Source organism: Spodoptera frugiperda, chromosome 4 (assembly GCF_023101765.2).
Source record: "Spodoptera frugiperda isolate SF20-4 chromosome 4, AGI-APGP_CSIRO_Sfru_2.0, whole genome shotgun sequence".
Classification (NCBI taxonomy): Eukaryota; Metazoa; Arthropoda; class Insecta; order Lepidoptera; family Noctuidae; genus Spodoptera; species Spodoptera frugiperda.
Window position 1 is genome coordinate 9,620,072 of NC_064215.1, and position 25,131 is coordinate 9,645,202.

Here is a 25,131-nt window from a genome sequence, read left to right on the forward strand (position 1 = left end):
CCATAATGGTAGCAAAACCGGCGCTTTGAACCGATATGCAAATTAATTACTATATGGAAATATCAATTATATTATTAAATGTCGTTTAACCTATATTGCCGCGTGGTTCCGGGAATTAAAGGATTACTAGTGTATGAAATTTAACTATAAAACTTGTTATGTCGCCAATTATTTATGTATGTAGATAGTTGTGGTGAACAGTAGAACGCTGAGTCATCAGTTTGTGTCACTTCAATATAGTGTATTAGAGTAAAAGTTACTTATAGAATAAATTGTAACCTAAAAATAATATAGGAAAGGAAAGTAACATGCTTCGCTAAATAAAGATCAGTGATACCATTAGACGTTGCGTGTTGGCGACACTTGAAGCTTACATTGCATTAATTAATTCCAAGTTTTCCATGTCCCAAACTTCCAGTGTTAATTGCGCTTTTGACTGCTGTGCCGCCACTTCCTGGATACGTCGTAACGACGTACTATTTGATTACCTTGGGGCTCGTGTGGTATTAAATTATGGGTCGTTAAATAAATTTGATGGTCTGATATACAGGTTTGTCATCAATTCCTTTGGAAAGCTTGCAAATTACTAACGTGGTTGCCACAAGTAATCTTCTAAATAATAACAAGTTATTTTTATAATTGAATTAGCAATTTCAAAGCCAATTTTCGCATCAAAAACTTTACCTATAGCGAAAATATAACTTATCTATCACACTTCATATTTTACAAGCTTTTTGTAATTCAGTGGAGAGTGTTTCGTTATCGGCACTTCCACACGTTAATAAGAAATTACATGCACACAAGAACACGAAGAAATAAATGCTACGTCGTCAATCCCCCCGTGCGTCATTTTATCGGGGATAGCAGGAGGCGTGCGGGCGGTAAATCATACGGAGTCATCCAATCTGCATCGGTGGGGCGCCTTAAGTGCCGGCTGCGGAGGGTTGAGGTACATTGCTGTTATTATGTCACCAATACCATACAACACATTGTTTTTCCCCCTATTTTTTACATGACGTATCTTGTCAGTGACAAAACCATAGATAGATGTGAAGTTTGACGGATTGTGTTGTCTTTGAATATTGAATGAAAATGTTGCTTTTTTGTATGAGAGCATGCACGTAGAAATATTATGTGTACCAAACATACCTACATTATATATAACTGTTTTATTTCTTTCTTTAACCGTCGTACTCAGTCATTTAACGGTTACTTAACCCAGTCCTTAATAATTGATTTCGATACAAAATCGTTACTAAGGAATAGTTTAAGTAATCATTAAATGTCTCTAAGTGCGGCAGTTAGACATATTGTGTTTAATTGCCATCGAATTAATAATTACCAAACACAACTTGACTAAAGATATTTAACACTTTTTTTGAATTTTATCAAAGGCTTCTTTCTTTTTTTTTCTTAATCTAAGCCATTATCTTACCGGTACGCAGCCGGCGACAGGTGTTGCAGTGACTGGCTTTCGTCGCAAGCACTCTATTTTTTTCCAAGACCCATTATCCTTACTTCCGGATACGTTGTCTATTACCAGACAAACAAAATAAATGTGTACTTCACTTAAGAACAATGTGTACTTCACTTAGAAGCCATGTCTAACAAAGATTAGCTTTCAGTATTGTTTACACTATTATTTTGCATAATAACACTACACACTAAGTCCAATAGTGGCACAAGTTATTAAACCCACTTGAATTTTGTATGAAGTTTGCAATACTTACTAATCGATGGAAGGATATAAACTGAACAACTCCAATAAAATACGAGTGGCGTTAAATCGCAATGAAAGTTAAGTGACCGTCAAAACTTATGATGAGATGATGGCCCTACTGAATAATTCACGGTAAGTACTGTCTTTGTTATGCTTTAGTTTCCTTATTATTACGAAGTCTTGTCTCCATTAAAACAGTCTTTCATCATGAATAAAAAAAACAACGGAGATAAGTAAAACGAAAATTAAACTCCGGAGTAATTACGTCGTAGCAGTCGTAGACAGTTCGTAGCGCTCGCGTAGCACATCTACGAAACGAGGTAAAAAAACTACATCTCCACTTACGGGTCGTGTTTAATTAAAACTAAATCGTATGACCAGAAACAATGTAACTATGACTAATACAATAGAGTTTAAAATTGTAAAATTGGGTTAACTCTGAAACATAAATACGTTTGAATTACAAAAATAAGGACAGAAAACATATCCATAAAACTCAGCCCACTTAAATATCAACTTCATAATTTACAGTACAGACTGGCTGTTGGTCAACAATAAAGTGTAAAAATAGCGAGACTATCACTCGTGCACCAACAATTATCAAGTGAATAATTTAATTAAAAAGTTGCGAGTCAACGCTAGCGCGACAACGGACCACGACAGCGATAAATAAAATTATTTCCCGAGCACTGGGAGAAAAAAAAAAATGCAAAAATCTGGAGCCGCATGCAGTTCGCTACTTCTGCGTGAAATGGAAACAGCGTCGGTTGTTGTTTGCGGTTTATACTGCACCGAAACTGCTGCAATGGAAGCGGTTCAGCAACGAATGGAAAGATCCAATGTAAATACAGACATTGTGATTTCTATTTATTTGTACGCGAAAATATGGCTTCTGCTTTTATAAGAAGTGACGCTGTATTGCTGATGCCTTTCGGTTTTAATGGGAATGTGTATTTTCACAGTGCATACTCTTTGATAGTAGTGACGTTTAACAGTGAAGGCCTTTGATATGAATTTAGAATACTTACTATCTTTCTTAAAAATTAAACACAAACACGTAAACAAGAAACATTTGATTAGAATCAAAATAAACTTTTAAATAGACACACTGCAGGAGCGGTGACGGAATATACAGCTTCATTTGTGGAGGGGAAACGCGAGTTTTATTTCGTTAAATGTCGGTGAAACGAAATCCTGTGGTTGCTTCCTAGAAGCACTACGTAAACACCAATAAAGGTTGTAACTGGGCGCAGACCGACCGCAGCCGTATCCTACGCCGAGACAGCAGCTGTAGGCGACAAAAGGCGCAATTAATAGTAAACAAGCGTAGAACGGAACGGGGCGGTAAGTAAAGTCCGCTTCCATTAGCAAACCGAGTAAAAAACACTTTAAACGCCCTACACAAAACAGCGAAACAATTTCGCGGCAATCCCCGCCAAGCGGCGCGTTAACGCGTCTGATTTAACTTTATTTTTCCACAACATACACAAATAGGAACGTGGAAATATTCTATGCGGTTCGTCTAACGCGCTCACTGTGTTGCTATAACTTGATTTCGCGCTTGTTCCGCGGTCCGGAATCGACGGCGCCTAAATTGAAAAGTTAGGATAGCAAACCCCGAAAAACTTTGTTCGTATACAAAGTAAACTTGTATGGATCCGTTCCAAGTAGTGTGCACTAATTTAGGAGATCATATTAAGATTTACAGCGTGAGGATTGCTTGCACTTTCATAAAAGAGTACTTCCGAGTACAGTTAAACCCTCTTAGCAGTCTGCTCCTGTATAATATAATTTTAAAAGCCTTCTGCATAGCATTTTATGCGGAGATAAAAGTGTTGTACCGATAAGTAAGTATAAAATAAGAGTTAAGAGCGCGCCGGGCGTCTCTGACGCCCCGCATGCCAGACATAATTTATTTGTCGACTCTGCGGACCTCTAACATAAGTCTTCTACCGTGGCTGTCAATTTTTAATGGATATTACAATTTACCTTCTTCCAATAAATCATCGGGGAAGGAAAAGTACAGTACGCTGTGTTATATCGTTGTTACTTACATAAAAAATCCATTTATTATTGTAAGCAGAGCCCATAATTCAGTAAATGTCCTAAACGCATGGAGAATATTAGCAAGGGTCAGAAATACCAAGTGGGTAGGAGTTTAGAAGTGGACGCCATAAAATCTACGTACGTACCTATAAATTCAAAGTCACTTATAAAAGAGTCTACTGCATTTATCATTGTACGTTTAAAAGCACTTATTAAAAGATTACACAGATCCATTGCTATTAAAATACACAATTGTCTTCAAATAAAATGATAAAACTCTGGAGATAGAGATAATTGTAGCCTTGTTATTATAGTTACATTAAAAAATATAAACTTATTTACGTCTGGTAACGAAATTATCAGTAGCAATAATACTGAATTTACATTTCATGTGAGTTAAAATTAAATGCATAGAAATGGCGTTTTAAAACGTTTACCTAATGTTTTATAAAATTATGACCGACCATTTGGAGCTGTTAAACTGATTTACGTTACTTTATAATTATTCATTCTATAAAAATTTCTACTTTTTGAAATCGTTAAGGCAGCTTGGCGTGCGGTCGTTTTAATTCATCACGTTGAATGCATTCTGTAAAAACATTACTTGGTAGAATTGCGTGTCTATCATCATTGTCATATTCATGTGTTTATTATCCATTACTGTATTACATTTTATTATCCGTACCGTAAATCAAATAGGTAATAAACATGCTTGTTACGTTTACAGCATGAAATGTACGCGATGCTTAATTTAGACCAATTTCAAATGTACGTAATGCCTCATAATAACAGTTTTGGCTTATACTCTGTTATGGATTAACGAAATTGTTGACACTACACTTTTACCGTGTAGCGTGTAGGTAAATTGAATACACGTGTGACACTGTACCCCGATAAAAGTAACATTAAAATATCTGGCAACATCGCTGTGATTTTAGCGGCATCGCGGCGGCGCGGTCCATCAGACACATTTTTAGTGACCTGACAAGGGTTACCGGACATCATTCGGTACAATTTACGAAAATAAAATATATAGGGAGGTAGATCGATCGTATCGGGCGTCGGCGAGCTCACAACGTTATTCCATTACGAGGGGTGGGAGTAGAATATCAAATGAGAGTTGACCCTTATATCTCGTGACTCGTCACTGGCCGCTATAAGATAATTGGACGATGGACATTATTATTTATTGTGGGATTCGCTGGCAAATATGACTGCGTAATTGGCGGTAGTACGGTGACTGTGAGCGTTGATACGTAAGTACGTATACGTTGAGTAAACGTCGGACAATCGTTGTTCGTTTACAGATAAATGGTTTCTTTCGACATAATCTATGGCCCTCTTAAATTATGTACCTACACTATTACAAATGAGTTAGATACATGAATACAATACGCAATTTCTCAATCATCAAATCCTATTTGGCTGTAGTGATCACTTATTTAAGGCATAAATAAAAAAGGTCTCACATCACACACATCCCGCATTCCCAGTTTGACCAGCACATATTAAAAAGACTAAAATACTCTAAGGTTAGGTCTGTCCGTGGCAAAATGTCCCCTAGCCTGCTGACCAAACAACATTAACCTTTTTAAATTATAATCTGACTTTTTAACCTTGTGATTTTTTTAATTTACCTAACCTACCCTTCAGTAGCCTAAAGTGGCCAGCGTAGGCGGGACTCTACCTACACACTGATTTTTGGTAATGCTACAAATAATTAATATATTGATATAAAGAAAAACTTGTGTTTATGTTAATTTATTCATATAAAGAAGAACTCACTTGTTCCTTCACGTGGTAACAAAAAAAAAGTAGAATAACGAAAACGCCTTTTGAAGATATTAAAAGTTTTTCCAAGATCTCGTCGTTTTTATTAGGAAATATTACCCGTGTAGACTGCCAAATATGTATGTCTGTTTTTTGTCAAAGAAAGTACAGTCAATGTTCAAAGGACCATAGTTGTTTTACTTGTTTATTTTTCCACTTTAGATATGTTAATGCTGTTTCTTCATTCTTCGTACAAATAATTCCATTCATTCAAAAGCTGTTGACAAAAGTTAGCTGCGTAGCAACCAATCTTACCGCAATTCTGTAAGTCACTGAGCGAAATCATCAATGTCCAATCGGAAGTCCTATTTTCGTCTGAAGCGTTTTTACTGCGTTTATGATTACGATACTTCAACTTAATGAGCGCCATAATCGTTTAATTAAAGGCGTTGAAAGCATTACCTTAATGCGTTCCACGGGAGCGCAATAACTTACGAATGATTAAATTCTGAAGTCGACTAAGTGTTTCTATTGCACCTTTCATAACAAAGGAGTGTCGATATTTTTCCACTAACGTAAGAGTAGAAACAATTCGTTTTATACAAAATGAGGTCTGGACTTGGTTCTACTTTAGCTGAGCTCCATAATGGAGCCGCTTTATCACTATTGGTGTCTTAGCATTTATCCGAAGCGGGTGGCCTTTTAAGCCTGGATCCACTAGAGACGCAGGTGTGCTAAGACTCCGTCCAGTTGAAACTGATAATTTTGCTCGACTTTACTCATGCGCTCTGTACAGATGAATTTAGCTAATATTCTCTAATAGAATGGGTCAGAAAGTTCACGTTAACTCATGTTAACATTTGACTAATTGGCAATTCCACTATCGAACTTAAGATTGTGGTTCCTTTTTTGGAAACTAATATTTATTAACTGAAAATATGAATCTTTATTTAAATTCGATACTAGACCAGCTAAACTGTATCTTACCGAAGTCTGCAAAATAAAAAAAGCATTAAAACTAACTACTCCAACCACAGCACGATTAAAAGCAGAGAAATTCGCATTGGAAAATCAGTTCAGTTTATGAGGAGGGCCGTGAACGGTTGCTTTTGTGTGGGTAGATTGATAAATGCGCGGAAGCACTCGGCGCCTAATGAATGGGGTGTGGCACGCACGCTGCATGCCATTGCAGTATCTGCAATCCTTGCTAACTGCACTGCCATAGCGCACCACCGAGATATTTACGATTTTCGCACTTACTCAACCGCGAACAACGTTACTGTTTAAGGGGCAAAGAAAACTACTTTTGAATTTAAAGAATACAGCTAAGCAATTTTATTAATTTTAATTTCTTTTAACAAAAAGATTTTGCAAAATTATCCTACACACTTCTGATTCCGACTTGCTTAACTTCTTGCAGTTGTCTGAGGATAAAACAATGGACTTCAAGGCCAATGCAAAGCAAATATCTGTAAACAAAAACTAAAAGTAAATTAATAAATTATATAAAACATGGAAAATGTGGAATTTATTCACTACGTAATGAAAAGTATTTTACAAATGAATACAATAATAATTGCAATCACTACTTGAAAAACGAAAATACTCAATGAATTACTTATGAATGGAACGCAGATGATACAAAAATAAATGAGATGAGACTACCCACTAACAACTGCTTTAAATATAAACATTGAAACAATCAGCACGGAAACGAGGCATCCCCTGATACCTTGGACATTAAAACGAAAAGCAATTTCGCGAGGAGAACACTTGTACCTCGCTCCCATTCGAGCAGACAGGCAAGCGATTCATTTCCCTGATGGCCAACCATTACAACGGTCAAGATGGATGGATAACAAACCAGCAATTACACTATAAACACAATGACAATCGAATGTTTTCACTAATTGAAAAAGCCTCACACGGATCGATTCATTTGAGAGCACTATATGAAATGAAAGTTGGACATGGCGTGAGGTGACGCGACATCTGATATATTAACTCCGTTGACTTTACGAGCGCCGGTGACGTTATTAAACTACTGGGTCACCTTTAAGCTTATGCGTATTAATTGAGGGGTTAACGTGTAAACAAACAAACTTTGTTCTACCAAACAAGGACAGACAGATAAGAAAGAAAATTATATTTTCTAAGGCAAATTAACAAGGATTAATTTAAGAAAATCATTTTTTTTTTTTAAATAAAAAAGACAACAAAAAGTATTATAAAACGCTCATGAGTGAGTACAACTAAAACGATAATGAAGGAATTAGCGAGTTCGCGTCACTTGGCAAAGAATCCTAATCATAATAACTCAAGATCGTATCGCAAGTAGAAGGCGATGAACAAAAGGCTGCGAAGCAACAATGGCGCCCAACGCGGGGCCGAGAGCCGCGCTAACAAATTACCAACCCGCAGATAACTAAGCAATATTAAATCATAGTAATTTGTGGTTGCAAGACGCAGCCCCTTTTTCGGCAAGATATTTCGTTAGGACCAAGAAAGGACTATTCTTTTTGTACTTTTTCTTTCGTTGATAACATCCAGATAAGAAAAAGTTCTTCAAGTCCCGATAAAGTAATGATGAGTTTAATCGTGTAACTGAGAAGAAAAGAAGTATTCAAATCAGTCATTCGGTAGTTGGCAACTTAACGTGAAACTGCAATTTTGCCGCTCATAAAACAGGAAACTGGCGGCGTCAGGCGGATTTCAGTGCAATCGCATCTTTTCACTCGCCTTCTTTGGCGGCGCATTAGCAATTCTAACCGTCGCAATAGTTGCTCGGAAATTGTAATATTTAGTCTTAATAAAGCCATTCGTAACGCTGAATATCCGGAACAGACGTGAGCACCGCGGTTCGCCCGGGGCCCGCTCCAAGTACTGGCGCAACGTGAATTTACACTAACGCTTTATTCACTAAAATGTTACTGTGCTCTTTTAAGTGACGCAGTATATTAACTCGGATGCTTATCTGTACTTATAAGCGCTCCAAACATCCGTTTATTTTTGTCAATTTCTACATGACTAGGAACCCAAACGCTGATAAATAGGACGTCGATGACAGTCTCAACGAATTTTATTTGAATATTTTGTTAATTGAACCGGAACAAATGGAAACGAATATACAAAATTCTAACCGCTATAAATTTCGCACACGAACGATTCTGAAACGGTCTGCGGCTATTGTATTGTATGGTGCGGCAACAGGATATAGTTTATTAATGAACCGATATCGAGCAATATGAGGCGCGGAACGCATCCGATAAATTTACGGAATATAGCCCCGCGGACAATGGATACTTTGCCAGTGGGACGGTGCCATATGCAATCTTTTAAAATATTGTAAAAACGAAATCCCGTGCCAAAATGTGTTAATTCGGCACTTATGTAACAGGGCACAAACGCCCCGTGATATTGTGCGAAAAATTTTACGTGGGAAGTCCATACATTAAATTAAGCTTACATCAGGACTTGAGTGGGGTCGAGCTTTTAAAAACAACACGAGCTAGCTTTCAGGCTGCTATTAGCTTGTGTGGTGCATATATCAAACATGTTGTCAGAATTAGGACCAGAAAAGAGCAGGAATCACCTTAGTGGTTTCCGTGCAGTATTCACGTATAACAAAAAAATCAAAGCTCATCCACAGGACTTCATAAAATAGTACTAGGTAGGTAATTCGTGCGACATATGGAATTATTATTTTAAATCAGTTAATTGTTACAAAATGAGCTCAGTAATTACATAGGTCACTAGTTAAGTCTTGCAATACATTCGTTCTATTAATGGAGGGTAGACAAAAATATTTTTATTTGAAAGTGCAGCTAATATCTTGACAGTTCATACAAAATAACCCGACATTAATCGTGTAGTTAAGTAGTAAAAACTTTTTTAAACAATTAAAATGTCTGAATGGTCTAATACCGAGTTGCGAGTTGTTATGCGTTACAACTTTCTGCGTCAACTGTCGGTAGATGAGTGTGTGGAAGAAATGAATACTGTTTTGGGAGAAAAGTGTCCTCACCGCACTACAGTTTACCGATGGTATCGTGAGTTTGGACGTGGTAACTTTAATGTTAATGACGCTCAAAGATCAGGACGTCCCATTGAGGTTACTGTCTCAGAAAACGTTGCGAAAGTGTCAAAATTATTAAAAGAAGATCGACGTATAACATATCAACAGATAGAAGAGATCCTGCAGATAAGTGCACCAAGCGTACACAAAATTCTTCACGATATTCTTGGCGTAAAAAAAGTTTGTACAGTATGGGTGCCACACGACCTCAAAGTTGAACAAAAGGAGGCAAGAGTGAACTGGTGTAAAAAAATGCTAAAGTTATATGAAAATGGTACCTCTAATAACATTAATAATATCGTAAGTGGTGATGAAACATGGCTATATTACTTCGACGTACCATCGAAAAACAAAAATAAAGTTTGGCTGTTTGAAAATGAACAAACTCCAGTTCAGGTGAGGAAATCACGTTCAGTCAAAAAGAAAATGATCGCTGTATTTTATACTCGGCGGGGTATTTTGGAACGAATAGTTCTAGAAAGTCAGCGTACTGTAACCGCCTCTTGGTACATCAACGATTGTTTGCCAAAAGTTTTTCAGAAGCTTCAGGAAATTCGACCGAATTCAAGAATGGACACTTGGCATTTTCATCACGTTAACGCATCCGCGCATCGAGCACGTGATACCGTCGAATTTTTGAACACCAGTGGTGTTAAAGTACTTGAACATCCTGCGTACAGCCCCGACCTAGCGCCCTGTGACTTTGCTCTTTTTCCTATTATCAAGGATCAGTTGAAAGGAAGACGATTTCCTACAGATATTGAGCTTTTGGGTGCTTGGGACCAAGCATGTTCAGAACTCCCGGAAGAAAAATGGTAAGACATTTTTGATGATTAGTTTTTACGTATGACTAAGTGTATAAACTGTGATGGAAATTATTTTGAAAGGCTGTAAAAATAAACGTTGTTTTGCAAAACTTATCTAGTGACCTATGTATTACCCCCTTCAAGTGGCCAAATGTTCATAAAAACGGCATCTTTCGGAGGGTTGAAGAACTACACAGGCAACGGGACTTCATTCACCTAGTTTCTTCCAAACCTACTACGCGTTTAAAATCTAAACTAAGCGCCATCTATCCAACTTCGTGGCTATCTGTTGGAATACGGCAGCGCCATCTAGTTCAGCGCAGAGTAACTGTCAGCTGTATGAACCCAGTTCGCTAGCCGTCTCCCACAGGAACATAAGCGGGTTGTCGTAAACTCGCCAACAGAGGGCAGTATAACGTAGAAATTTAAAACTGTTGTGATGTGCATTATGCAGGATGAAACTTAAATATTTCATTTGATAAAAAATCACTTATGTATTTTAAAAGTATTGTCTAGGTACTTACGGGTGTGGTTTCAGCCTCCATTATGGTGGTTTCAGGCTGCAACTTAAATGTCTGAAACAGAGAAAATAATCCAATCACTATAAATCACATATAGCGAGACGGTCGATGTGAGTGCCGATGACCTTTGCGGGAAACTCATACTGAATTCTTACATCGTCTACGCTTTAGACGTATATATTAGAGCATAAGGAATTGCGGAAAAACTTGGTGTTTGATGGTTTGTAAGATTGATTTCGAGACTACTCAATGTTAGACGGAAATGGCAATATTATTAATAGTGGATAACTTGGCATGCGTTTCAACAGAGTAACTTAAAAGTTACACTTTTTCAAGAATTATTTAGCTGACTACAAGGAATTTTCGTAGCTCGAGTAGCGTAACTATGCATGTATACTACATTTATTTATTTAATTAATTCAAAAGTTACAACGGTATACAACCAATTAAATACCTTTAGATATAATCGCGGTGTATATATATTTATAATAGTGATCGCTATATAGAGATATAAAGTAAGATATCTACAAGCAAGACACGTAATTAAAATTAGAAACAGAACAGAACAAAATGAGTCTAAAAGAAATAAACACAGCGTAGTAAACGTGAGAACAGTTTAAAATAAATTAAATATGTTTTGTAACAAGTTAGTTATACAAGATTTCGTAGTTAACATTTTGCATGGTAAACTTGTACGTGATTTTACTAAACAGAGCCAGTACTTTAAAGTAATATGAAAAGTTTAAAGAATCTTAATCAAGAGTAAGTGAATATGTTTTGTAACTAGTTATTTAAGACTTAGGTTTAATAGCAAACCTTTTTTTGAGGGGGGAAAATCATCCAATGACTTCTCCCGCCTTGGGCAAGGGAGAGGGCGTGTCAGACTCTTTCTGAATAAAAGCCACCCCGTTCCTACTCCTGCTAGCTAGCTAGGCAGCCCGCAGCCCCAGATAATAGCAAACCCTAATACCTATTACGCAATATTTATCTAACACTAACCTATTAAGCAATACTCGATTCCATTTGATACCATTCCCTAATTCGAAGGTTACACACTGAAGGTAAGGCAGCCAACCAAAATAAATTAGCTACAGGCCCGGACTGAACATAAATTACTAGTGTGGTAGCAAATCTGTGCATAGGTAGCTCTTAACCTTTAAGAAACCCCATGACCTCTGACTGGTAACCCCAAACTGCGACCCTTTAGTAATGAACTGCCGACCCCATACGAATCAAGTACTAAATTATTATTATCGACTAATTTTCACTGGCACTTAATATAAGAAAGATTACTTTTATGAGCCTTAATGGATTCGCTTGTTTTTTTACTGAAATAAATGAGGATTTTCATTATATTTTAGTTCTTAATTTAGTTGCGAGGGCTTGAGAGGATATCCGTGGCTTGAGAGCGGCCGAGCTCTAGAAGTAAGCTCGCTTTAATTTTTTTTTTTTTCTTTTAATTTCAGTCGAGTTTTCTACCTCAACTTAGCGTGGATTTAATTAAATGATGTAGTGTTATTTTATTAATACAAACATAATTTGTTCTGAAGAAAATCACTTACTTAAATCATTACCTGTAGTATTTTCCTGAACGTGTAATTTAAATAATTGTTAAATAAGTCATTTCAATATCACCGCACTCTTTAATTGTGATACCAATTAGCATTGCCTTTTCAGATTATTTTAGATTTTTTATTTTATTTTAGGTAGATGAAATAAATATTTTGAGAACACAGAAATCACTAGCCTCGTTTCGGTCAAATCTAGAAAAACTTCATTGGTTTGCACAGTTGTGACAAACCAAGCAAACAGAAAACATTAACACAAACTATATCATCCAAAACAATAGCAACACAAATAACTATTACTAAAGATATCATCGCTCACAGCTACTCGCTTCTCATAATCACATTTTTGTACAAGTAACAAGTACCCGCTTTCGAATATGACGCACGTAAGTAGATCTCAGGAGTGAGACCGCCCCAAGAGACTTATACATCGTAAAATATATAACAGGGCTAAGGAAATACAAGTAGTAATAAATTACTGGTTGGTACCCACACTAACCCTTTTCAGTCACTCCATTCCTGTCTTACGGGCGAAGATAAGAGGATAACTGGAATCTTGAGCAGTGATTTCGTTAAAGCGTAAGAATAATCTTTTTGTCAGTTGTTTTTGAGGGGATTTGTGTGTTTACTACCTGCTTGAGGTAAATTTCAATAACCTCCTTCAGCAGATATAGATAGAATAGATAAAAAGATTAATCTTTACTGTACTCCATTAATAAAAATAAACAATAATTACAATAAAGGGGACAAAGGCGGCCTTATCAATGATAGTGATTTCTACCAGTCAACCTCTGGTTTAACATACTGTAAACGAAATATTTAGACGGGATGTGTACTCCGAAATAAATAAATATTATTTTCAAACTCAACAATATATATATCATTTATATACTTCGCATGTATAAAGAAACGTTTTAGTTACTAAACTTAGAATAGCTATAGATTTCATGTCAAAATTCCAGTTTTAGCAGTGACATGCATGTGACGTTGCCGGTAGATATTAAGACACGATGTCAATTAACACATCATAACTATATAGTTTATAAAATCAAATACATAAGTAGGTATATTCCATTGTCATGTAAAAATCAACAATCGTATAAATACGCTTACGACAGTTGCTATTCAGGCACAATTGAACTGACTACGAATCATTAATCGTCGATCCGTATCCACTTTCAATATTTGCAAAGAAGAACAACATTTTGAAAGGAAAAAGAAACAATTCAATCATCTACACTAATATTATAAAGAGGAAAACTTTGTTTGTTTGTTTGTTTGTTTGGTTGTATTGAATAGGGTCAAAAACTACTGGACCGATTTTAAAAATTCTTTCACCATTCGAAAGCTACATTATCCACGAGTAACATAGGCTATATTTTATTTTGAAAAAAAATAGGGTTCCGTAAGATATTTGGATTTTTCGGACACAAACTGAAAAAAATCAACCAAAGAAGTTACTTATTTTGCGTACGCTGCCTAAACTACAAAAGATAGAACCATAAAATGTTATAATTAATTGTAGATCTTATAAATATCTACAAAAAAGTCCGCGACACAATATACCTATCTATGTCGAGTGAGGCACAACAACCACATTTTTATTTAAAAATCTTGAATTTTTTTTGGACTACATTTAAACGCGTTTATTTTACTCATGCTATTAATCCTTATTAAAATAAATTATTTCATCAATAAGTACAGTTTATGTTGATAATATTTGGTCTTTGAATGATTAAAATTGGACGTTTGGTTTAGAAGTTGTGGTGAAATTAAAATATTACGATTTCTGCTGCACGGCCCTGTCTGTCTGTTACGCTTACGCCGTTACGCCTAAACCAGTAAACCGAACATTTTGATGAAATTTGGTACAGAGATAAGTAGAATAGACCCTGAAGAACAACATAGACTTACACTTTTTATTCCAAAAAGTAGGGGAGAATGGGTAAAAATTAGGTATGAATGTTCATATGGAAATTCGTCATTTTTAAAGTTGTAACAGTGAAACTTTGTATTTAGACACTTAATGGGGAACGAAAGAACATAGGCTACTTTTTATAGCGAATAAAAAGGGTAGAAGTTGTTTTAATTTTGACCACCAACCACTAACACAACTACGCGGACGAAGTCGCGGGCAAAAGCTAGTTAGGTATATTTTGGATATCACATTCAAAATTTGGACATACAAAATACATTAAATGGAACATAGATCTGCACTCTGCTCATAACACCGATGCGAATATTCACAGTAATTGAATTCAATCACAATAATGTCGTATTCAATTATTAGAAGCTGTTTTACCACATATAATCCACAAATTCCGCTCAGTAAGACATAGCGTAATAAGTATTGTTGGAAAAATATCGTCACGCCTTTAATCCCCGAAGGGGTAGGCAGATATGCACATTACGGTACGTATTGCCACCACAATGTACATCCACTATTCACCATTTGTGTTACCAAGTCCCATGTAATAGGGGGTGAGCCTATTGCCATATACTTACTGGGCACAATTCTACGCTCCGTGCTACTACTAGGAAATTTTCGAAAAACCGAAAACAGCATTGGAGTATTCAAGTATTTATTTTTATTTCTAAACAATTAAATATGTAAGTAACTAGTTAATATAAAAAATAATTTAAATCGAAAGTTTAATCTTCATGTACTTAATACTTTCATATAACCTTTAAAAGACTTGATTTAAAAAAAAAACCGTTAAAGAAATCTCCCTACCTTTTAATAGGTACACTCCAGAACAATTTTCTCTGATCGTCAGTCACTGTGATTCGGGTCAAGAGGTAGAGTGTGTTGACACATTACGCGTATCTTGAGTAGTAATTAAACATATAGGCATTAAGCGTCATTCATTATCGTTGGAGTCAAGGTGACATGGAATGTTATTTATAAATTAACTAACTAAAACTTATTTGGTTGAGTACAGTGTAAGTGCAAATTCAGAATAAGTAAAAAACCACTTATTATGAATTTGCACTTACATAACCAAAATGGTTATGACACGAGAGTTGGGCAAAGTGCTTGATAAATGGACTATCCCAGACAAAAATAATTATTCAATTCGGACCAGTAGTTCCGGAGATTAAAAACAAACAAACAAACTCTTTCACTCAGCTTTATATAAATATTTACAATTCGCATATTTACATTCGTAAATTAGTTAAGAGCCTATAATCAAATATATTGTTGGTACGTTTACCGAATATAATTCATACTCGCTAGTTGTGTAGTAAAACTTTTAGAGTTAACTGTAGACAGTGTTAATAGAATGAATCGTTTAATCAGTGTCAACTGTCTACAGGTTGGTTTTGTTAATTCAGTTAACTAATTTAAATATGTAAAGCCTCTAATAACGGTAGACGATGTTAGAAACAAATATTTAGTTGCAGATTTAAGATATAAAACAGCAAAATGCAAGTAACGTTGTATTTTTTTTTTCTTTTTGAAAAACGTTGCCCCACACTAAGATTTTCTCCTGTGTCATGGGTGCGTTTACAAACACACAATTTCACATGCACATGACACCCAGACCCGAAACAACAATTTGTGTTAATTGAGTATTTTCATCGAAAAAGTTGTTATATCATAGGCCTACTTTAGCCCCCGTTAGGGAATAATAAGGCACCTTTCAAGTAGGCTCAATTTCTTATTAAAATGTAGATCATTATCATCCCCTACCTACATTACTCCCAATTTATTTATCACAACGACCCCTTAATGCACGCCTACAGCTACATCGAACTTTTTACTTTTTTAAACTCGAAATATCTCGGAAAGTATGCCGCTTAGGACGTCCCTGTACATTTTTTGGTTTGTTATCATGTTGTGGATATTTTTTCGAAATGGACGGTATCGCTCTAGTGGAAAGCTTTTAATCCTTTCAAAGTATGATGAGAAAAGATTAAAGTGTCTCTACGATTTTGTACAAACTTAAAAACGTCATTTCTTTTTCTATTAGTTCGGCTCCCTTCCTTATGATCCCCATATGACCCTACATGCCAAATATTATCTATCTACGACCAGTTCTGTTCTTTAAAAATAACATTTTTTTTTGTTTGAATAACTAGAATACATGTCGTAATTTAAAGTGTTTATAGATACACGAGGTGTCAGGGATTTGTGACCAGCTCCCCGATCACCGGTTTACTGCATAGATAGGGACCACCCTGATTACCAGTTCTGTTCAGCACTGCACCATTGATTCCAAAAAATCCTTCAGCAAAAAACCAACCAACACAAAACGCACCATAACCATACCATGTTACCTGTAAACGGACGTACTCAACGCCGTCAAACTCAAAGTAAATACGAGGAACACACAATATCCCCATCAAGCAAACAAAGTTAAACCATATTATGAACGGATGCCGGCTTAATAAGCTCTCATAGTAAGTAATTGTGTTAAAACGTATTGTATTAAGTTAACTTTGCTACTATGCAGTACAATGGAGGTGAATGAGGACATTATGTGGTAATACAAGCCGACCCTGATTAATTCCAAGGACTTTAGATTATGAGTGGGGTTATTTTTGTAGATCGAGGAGATTTTGGACGTTTTAGGGGGTTTTTAGGGAATGCAGGTTCGATTGCTTCTTTAGTTTGCTAATATTTTTTTTAGTATTTCTCAACTCAGGCTCTGGAATAGAAACCTACCCCATATCTGACAAATTTTAGCTATATCTGAATAATGAATGGTTGTTAGATATTTAATAAATGTTTCTTCATTTTGAAAAGTCCAGAAAACCCTAAACCCTGCAACTACCATATAACTAAGTAGTTCTGGAGTAAACACCTAATGGCACAACATGGAAGTTGGTTTTTGTTGTTGAGTGACTTGGCAAGACACTGTCTTCCAACAGGAATTTTAAGGGACTCCGGGCATTTACTTATTTACTCCCAGGATAATGGCAGCACGTAGGGGTTATGTGCTGCCGTAAGGTAAAGGGAACCCCAAGGGAGATGTATGGGACCCCTCAATTACTGACATGAGGTATTATTATTACTCAAGCCCAATTCTGGACAAACTTTCTTACTCTTGAGAGTAAGTGTACAAAGAGCATTCAAGTCATACGGCTCATACGTGTATATTTCTTTGAAAATCACTACATAGTATAAAACAAAGTCGCTTTCTCTGTTGCTTTGTATGCTTAAATCTTTAAAACTACGCAACGGCTTTTGATGCGATTTTTAGGTAATAGATAGAGTGACTCAAGACGAATATTTATATGTATAATACATGCATAATATATCACCATTGCCCCCATGCGAAGCTGGGGCGAGTCGCTAGTATTGAATAAAATTACTTATTATCAAAGCACAAGATCCTATATAATCCTATCCAAAGTTGTAGATACGCAAAACTGTCTTATATTCCTCAAATACAACTAACAGTTGAGCACTCCAACTTGGTATAATCCACAAAAGTTTTTAAATTAGAAAAAATATAAACCAAACGAGAGCATGCAATAAAATTCCTTTGCATATACCAAAGTAGGATTATTTTTCATACTTTATTATCTTTTTACTTAGTAAAGCTGGTATAAAAGATTATTTAGCTGGGGTTAGTTATATTGGAAGTTTAATCCAGGCAGTGGAGATAAGCAACTGTGTTCAAACGCATTGTATTAAGTTAACTTTGTTATAACGTTGGACAATGGAGGCGAACGGGCCTATTGTACGTTGATTCTGCAACCGTCCTGATTAATTTGCGGAATATATTAATAGAGTTTATCGTAGTACTAATAGGGTTTAAAATTGGTTTGTTAACAGTGGTTAATATTCATAAGCCACAGATTGTAGGGGGCGATTTCTGGTTAACATTTGTTGAATAAATAACATGTTTATGTTTATAACTGTTATACCTAATCTCCTTGCAACTTGGAGTAACCGTCAAATTATGCACAAAATCCAGAAAACATGCGCAATCTCTGAAAATTCTGCATTGTTTTTGATTGCTTGGATAAGCTGACATGCCTAGTTCTTATTATTTCAATTTTAATTGTGAATCAATTTGCTTGAACTGAAGATTAATTCCAATAGTTTTAATCAATTAATTTTTTTACTTAATCATTGCACTATATTTATGTAGGTAGTACTTACTTATAGGTACTTCCTCAGCCGCAATCATTCTACTTAATTAATATCCCGTTGAACAAAATGTCATTCATGTAAATTAATTGGCGTCATAGTTACGATTGCAGCACGGATCATTAAGATTTAAAATATAATTACTTAAAAAAGATAAAAGTTATTTATTTTAAAACTTAAATCACCTTGCCACTAGGTTATCATCTTATCAGTGTTTTTACTGAAAAATAAGCAGAAAGTGATTTATTCTTAGTTCGCAATCAAAGTGCACAAAAACATTTCTTTAGTTTTTAAAACATCTCTATAACTTTTATCTGAGTGTTTTAACACTACAATATAATTATACTTCCTTACTTAAATATGAATTTAAAGTTATTTATAGTTACATTAAGTTATTAATACAACATAACTTCAAATATGATCATCAAATATCGTCTTTTGAAGCACTTGAAAGTTCCACGAAACTTAGCTATAATTATATTAAGCACAACTATTAAATTACAAGACTGTTTAGTGTTTATTAAGTTTAGAGCCTCAAGCCTGCCTTTAGCTTGAACTAGTTAAAAATTACTGTTAGTTCTATATATAGGTACAAAGTTTAATTAATGGGAAAACCGATAATGCCTCGCACCAATCTGCTGGTAGCCATCAAACTCGTCACTTATACATAGAGTGACGGCGGCTCTCATCCCGCGAACGGTATATATATAGTTCATATTGTTACTGTAAAAGGTAACTACGGTACATCAAGAAATTTTCCAGTAAAACCTGAGAATGAGACATAACTATACCAACTTTATTTAGTTTGTTTTATACATTTTCTAGTATCACGTAAAAAGGTTGTCTGAAATCGCATATTAATATGCGATTTGAGACAACAACCGAGAATGGAGGCAGAAGAAATAGGTTAGATCACGAGCTGAAATGATACTAACAATTTCGGAATAGTTAGTATCACTTCGAAACTAGTTAAGTAGTTACCTAATTATTATTAGTAAAACATGAACTTTGATAAGATTCTTAGAAAAGCATAACATTTACCGATACACAAGACTTTACAGTAACATGTTTGTATACTAGATATGAACATAACATAACATAGCACAGCAGGTCTACATAAACTTCATTAGCGAACCAACTTTGTCGTGGCGCACGTCCGCAGGCAAGCATCGAAATAACTAGATCGATCGAACTATTCGCAACTTGCTCTAAATATAAAAAAGTCTCCACGACTTGATTACGGCGAAGGATCATAATATGGTTACTTTTTATTTAAAAAAAAATAGTGAAATGTAACTAACAGAGCATACTTTACTAAAAATAAACGTATTCATTTGATTTAATCGTGGCTCTTAATGGTCTGCTGAACACGAAGTTATTCAATATAAATATCTACCAATGACTGACAGAGAACATTTTTGTTGAGAATGTTGATTTCAGTCGATTTTCATCGAATATAACATCTAAAGGTGGTTATTGTTCACAGATGGGGCCGAGTAGGACTGATGCCAACCCGAAGTTGCGGAGTGTAGCGGGTTACCGGGGCTCCAACTTGAAAAGCAGGAGTAGGAGCAGGGTGGTTTTTAGTCAGTAAGAGTCTGACACTCCATCTCGACATGCCCCAGGTCGAGATGTCATGCGAAGGTCATTGGATGATTTTCGCACCTCAAAAAAAATAAATGGTTATTATTATCATTCTAAGGATATGTGACAATCCGTAAAACGGGCATTGTTTGCGTAAAAGGGAACTCCAATCTCAAACATTCTTAAAACGTTCCTTGATATTCAATAGTCAAACTATTTTTAATTTTCATCATAAATTATCTCACAGTTCTTGTCAAAGCATCTAACAGTTCCAGGAATCTGACTGAATCTGAATATCTGCTAACACTGTAAGACTTTGAAATCTTAGATCGAGTCAGATTAAACTAATCGGTTTTGGTTTAGATACCTTCAGCAGCTTTGTTGAGTCGAGTTCTGAACTACAACTAAAGTGCTTCCGCACGCTCGATAAATCAAAGGCGCTATCCAGATACCTTTACAAAGGAAACCTAAAATTAACTTGAATCATTCTGTTGACACGTGCAAATCTATGATTTTGGAGATTATCCCTTACCACTCATAAAATAAAGTCCTAAGTCATTCTCAAACATCTGAATTTACAACTTTACATCCATCTCCAATAAACCTTATCAGGAGCGAATGACAGCGAAATAATTCTCGAAAGTTCGATAGAGATTGGCAAAACTTCGATTAAATTAGTTATACGAAATCTATTTAAAAGCAAACTGCTTTGAATGACGTAAAACTAGAGGAGATTGTTTGTACAGACGATTTATACGTCTGTTTCCTTGGGGAGGTAAAATATCGCGCGATGAACAAAGTACGGGAATAATTAAAATGTCGGTAAGTACTTTAACCTCTCAGGTTTTATAGAAAAACAAGAGTATTTACGTTGGATCTTCCTCCGTGATTCAGTATTCTTTATTTAGAAAAAAATATTAGGTTCCTTAGTAGATTATTAAGAACTCTAAATTGCCGAGTGTTTGCGAGTGAAAATACTTTTTATAGAAATTGGATGGATAGAATTTGGTCGAATGGTTGTCAACATCAATTTGATTAAAATATCTCTCCTGTGTTATGCAATAACTAGGCATATTCTACGCATGATTCTAGTAAGAATGTCTTGAAATCTTTACAACATAGCGGAATATATGATTATAAATGGTTAGCACACTTAAATTTATTACCTACTTCGTAACTGTGTTTTACTTCCATCCTGTTCCTATAATTTTATCTAGACTTCGCACGGATGTAACTAGACAAACGGTCTATAAATACTTATTTCCTGACCACTTTAAATTAATAATACTTTGTGAGAAAAGAGTAGAACAAAATGAACTCTATCGACCTTGATATAAAGGTTCAATCTGAGGTTAGCGGATGTTTTAAGGCGGTTGGTAGACTATAGTACCTTGAACTGATTACTCTGTTATTTGAAAATTGATCTCATTACACCGTCGACTTGTGCGGTCCGCTTACACCACAGCTCTTACAATTACTTCGGCTCATTTAAAATTTCCTCGAATGTTTGCAAAGGACTTCCGAATTGTGGAGTTCAAGTAAACAAGTATTTGATTAGATCATTAGGGGTAAATATTTTATGTACTATCGAGAACGAGTACTTCCTAGAAACGGTGAGAGTCTGATTTTAACCAGAAGTCATTAGCTTTTATCGTAAAACGATACACGATATGTCTACCAATGTAAGCAAAATAAACTTAGGTAGAAAAAGCGCTCGATAGGCAGTTTCTTACACAAAATTATACAAGCCGAATTATGCTACAAACTAATAGCAGTAGTAGGCCAAAATGTCACAGGGTCAGGCCTTACGTACTCCATTTATTGGGCACGGTTCCAAACATCCAATCCCCAGATTTTTTACACTAACTCAAACTAAGCCAGGCGAACCAGCCGATCTACGCTCTCATTTCACATTGCTTCGAGCCTGAAAAATAATTTCGCAGTTTCAATATAAATCTCTCTCCAGGCATTTTCAACTGAGTTGGGACTAGGAGGTTGATATTAAATCTTAAGCAGATTCCACTGTAAGTCTGTATTTTACGTGGAGTGACTTTCCAACTGTTATAGTTACCTACAGTTTCAAAATACAAGGGCCGACTCCCATCGAAGGAGTTGTGGAGTTATCTATCCGCGTCTGACTACAAACGTTATCGATCTAAGCAACTTTTGCTTAGTCATCGCTCTTTCACTTCAGTCAATAATCTTAAGTGTCTCTTTATTTTGTCTATCCACCTCTAAATTCTCAAGTGTGTGGAATTGTACGACAATAGAGCTTATCTGTCATACGTTACCATAGTAACTACTGAAAATCTTAATATTAACTACACTGGATTAGTAGATATTGAATTTAGGATGCTTTTTTTGTTTTTGTTTCGGCATTTCTTCTCAGCGTAGTATAGGAAATGCCGGCCTCATCTAGCTATTTGAAATATTAACGTGTAAAAGTGTTATTTTATATCCTAGTTACAGAAATTATAAATCTTTTTTTCCACCAGATATGCTACATTGCTGTGGATGCGTTTGGCTTTCATCAGTCATTTTAATTGGTACCTACACATAGCTTAGCACTGGTGTAAACGGACTCAGTTAAGCTATGTTTTTATGTGGAAAAATGCGTACTATAGATACGTGGTTCGGATTCTTCCCTACTATCGACATCTACATTGCATACTCGAGCTGCGCATCTTCCTCGCACAGTCACATAGCTTAGTATCAATGAAAACGGTCACATAGTTCCACAGCTTAACTATTAACTACATCTTCTTAGCAAAGCAACAAACGAAAAGCACCCTTAAGACCCTATTTTCCGAAACAGGATCTCGTTTTCAGATTCCAAGACCACGATGAAATTGTACGAAACGAATTTAATTCGAGTCCGCGATTAAACTTCATTCATGTCGGAAACATTGGTGTTAAACGAGCGAATCTCGGCGTGCTACCGAAACAACGGTCTCGGTATTATGAAGGAGCAAGTCTACTAACTATTAAATTGTACCGGTTACAGCTAGGTCAGTGGCGCAAATTACTTAATGTTTTATGTTTTGAGAATGGAACCGACGTGTTTATGAAGACTTCGTTTGTTATGACATTTCTTTTCTTTATTGTTTTATAAATAGGTTCTGGAAACGCTGTGAAGAAATTAATTAAAATATAACATGTTACAGGCATCAGATTATATGGTATGCCAGTACTTATAATTGTAAAAGGCTTACTGCATAAATGTTAGCTTGGAATTTTAGGGCTCATATACATACCTATAACTAGTTAACTACTACTGGAATATGTTTATCGTAAAACTAGTATTGACATTAAAACGCAGTCAACATTATACACGTATTTTTAAGTTTCTTGATTTAAAATAGTGCGTGACGTCACTTCTCGGTACGTAGAAATTACGGCTCGGTATTTAGGCTCCCACTCCTAAACTTTGATCCGTTTTATCTAAGTATTGTTAACTGACAGACTAAATAGATTTTTAATTTTCATACCCCGTCATCATCCCTATTACCGTAAAGGCCGCATAAAGGCAAAAATAGTAACTATTAATAACTAACTACCAAGCAGTATATTTAGACCATAAGCAACACGTAACGTTTATAGTCAAGACTAATAATTCCCACCGTTAATAGGTTTTAAAGTACAAATCCTTATTGCCTAATAAACCTAGCATTCCTTGGCAGTTTAAAGTTGGTCTCTCGTCAGAAACCGTTTCAACGAAACTTTTAAACCACGACTTTTTTATATATATATAATAGGATGGCGCTTGGCCACTATCTCACCTGGTGGTAATAATTACTTTCTATTATAGGTACTAAATGAAATACCTAGTACCATAAAAGTAGCCATCAGATCATCAACAGATGGGGCCGAGTAGAGCTGATGCCGAACCGGAGCTGCAAACTGCTTAGCAGGAATAGGATCTGAGTGGTTTTTAGTCAGTTATAGTCTAACTAACTAACTAACTAACTGACGGAGTGTACTGACACTCCCTCCGCATTAGCCGCAAAAAAATACCTTGCAAGTGTTATATCAGATCCAGAAGAAATTTTAACCAATCACTGAGATTGGCAGAGATTTAAAAATCAGTAGTCGTTGAATTGAGCGATACGTTTTCTAATTGCAAATCAATGCTAACAAATACAAAATAACAGTAGATACTAATCACTGGTGTACGACTTATTTAGGTATCACTTCTAACAATGATTTCTAAGAAGAAGAATTACAAGAATAAAAGAAAATATTAGCTAATCCAATAGATTATTTTGATTTCCTAGCAACTACCTACTAGTTAGTACAATGCCCTCTACTAAATATCAATTTCGGATATATTCTTTCCAAGAAGCCAATGTGACCTTCACAAATCAGTCGAACGAAATGATATTCTTAGTTGGATCCGACTGCCAAAATATCCGCTCATTTTCATTTTGCCTCTCAGCGAGAAAAATCGCGAAATATGTAACTATTTTGTCTAACCCTTCTAAGTCAGCTAAAAGTGTACCTAAATATTATGTACCCTATTTTTATGTCAACGCCAGTATCTCATGCAAGGGCTTTCAATGAAACAAACAAAAAAAACTTTTAAACGTCAAAATTTTTAAAAATGATCTAGAGGTCGGTTGTATTTCCTAACGATACTTACTGCGAAGAAATGCCGAAACAAACACGGAGTCACCCACCACTTTCAATAGTTACTGAGTAGATAGATAGAAAGTAGACATTACAAAAGAATAAGAACGGTAGTTAAGTACTAAAGAACAATGAAATCCCACAAAAACATTTCATGTTAAATGTTGCCAAGACGAGACCATATAGATCGCACTGTCAAAAAGTAATCAGATCCCGTGTAGAGCCAAGTTTCTAACCCTACATGCCCAGACCTAAATCGATAAGCCCTAATTTCACACACAAGTTACGGGAAATTCTACAGCCATAGCTCGT

At 35.6% G+C, this 25,131-nt stretch overlaps 1 protein-coding gene across 6 annotated transcripts in view; it reads right to left on the reverse strand.

Annotated features, from left to right (window-relative positions):
• LOC118272772 (tyrosine-protein phosphatase Lar) overlaps positions 1–25,131 on the reverse strand; it is a 407,994-nt gene that overhangs the window by 364,949 nt on the left and 17,914 nt on the right. For all 6 annotated transcript variants that reach the window (XM_050707977.1, XM_050707974.1, XM_050707976.1 and 3 more), the window contains exon 2: positions 10,942–10,992. In XM_050707977.1, the coding sequence (XP_050563934.1) occupies positions 10,942–10,962 (21 nt within the window). In that variant the 5' untranslated portion in view covers positions 10,963–10,992. The remainder of the gene's footprint in view (positions 1–10,941; positions 10,993–25,131) is intronic.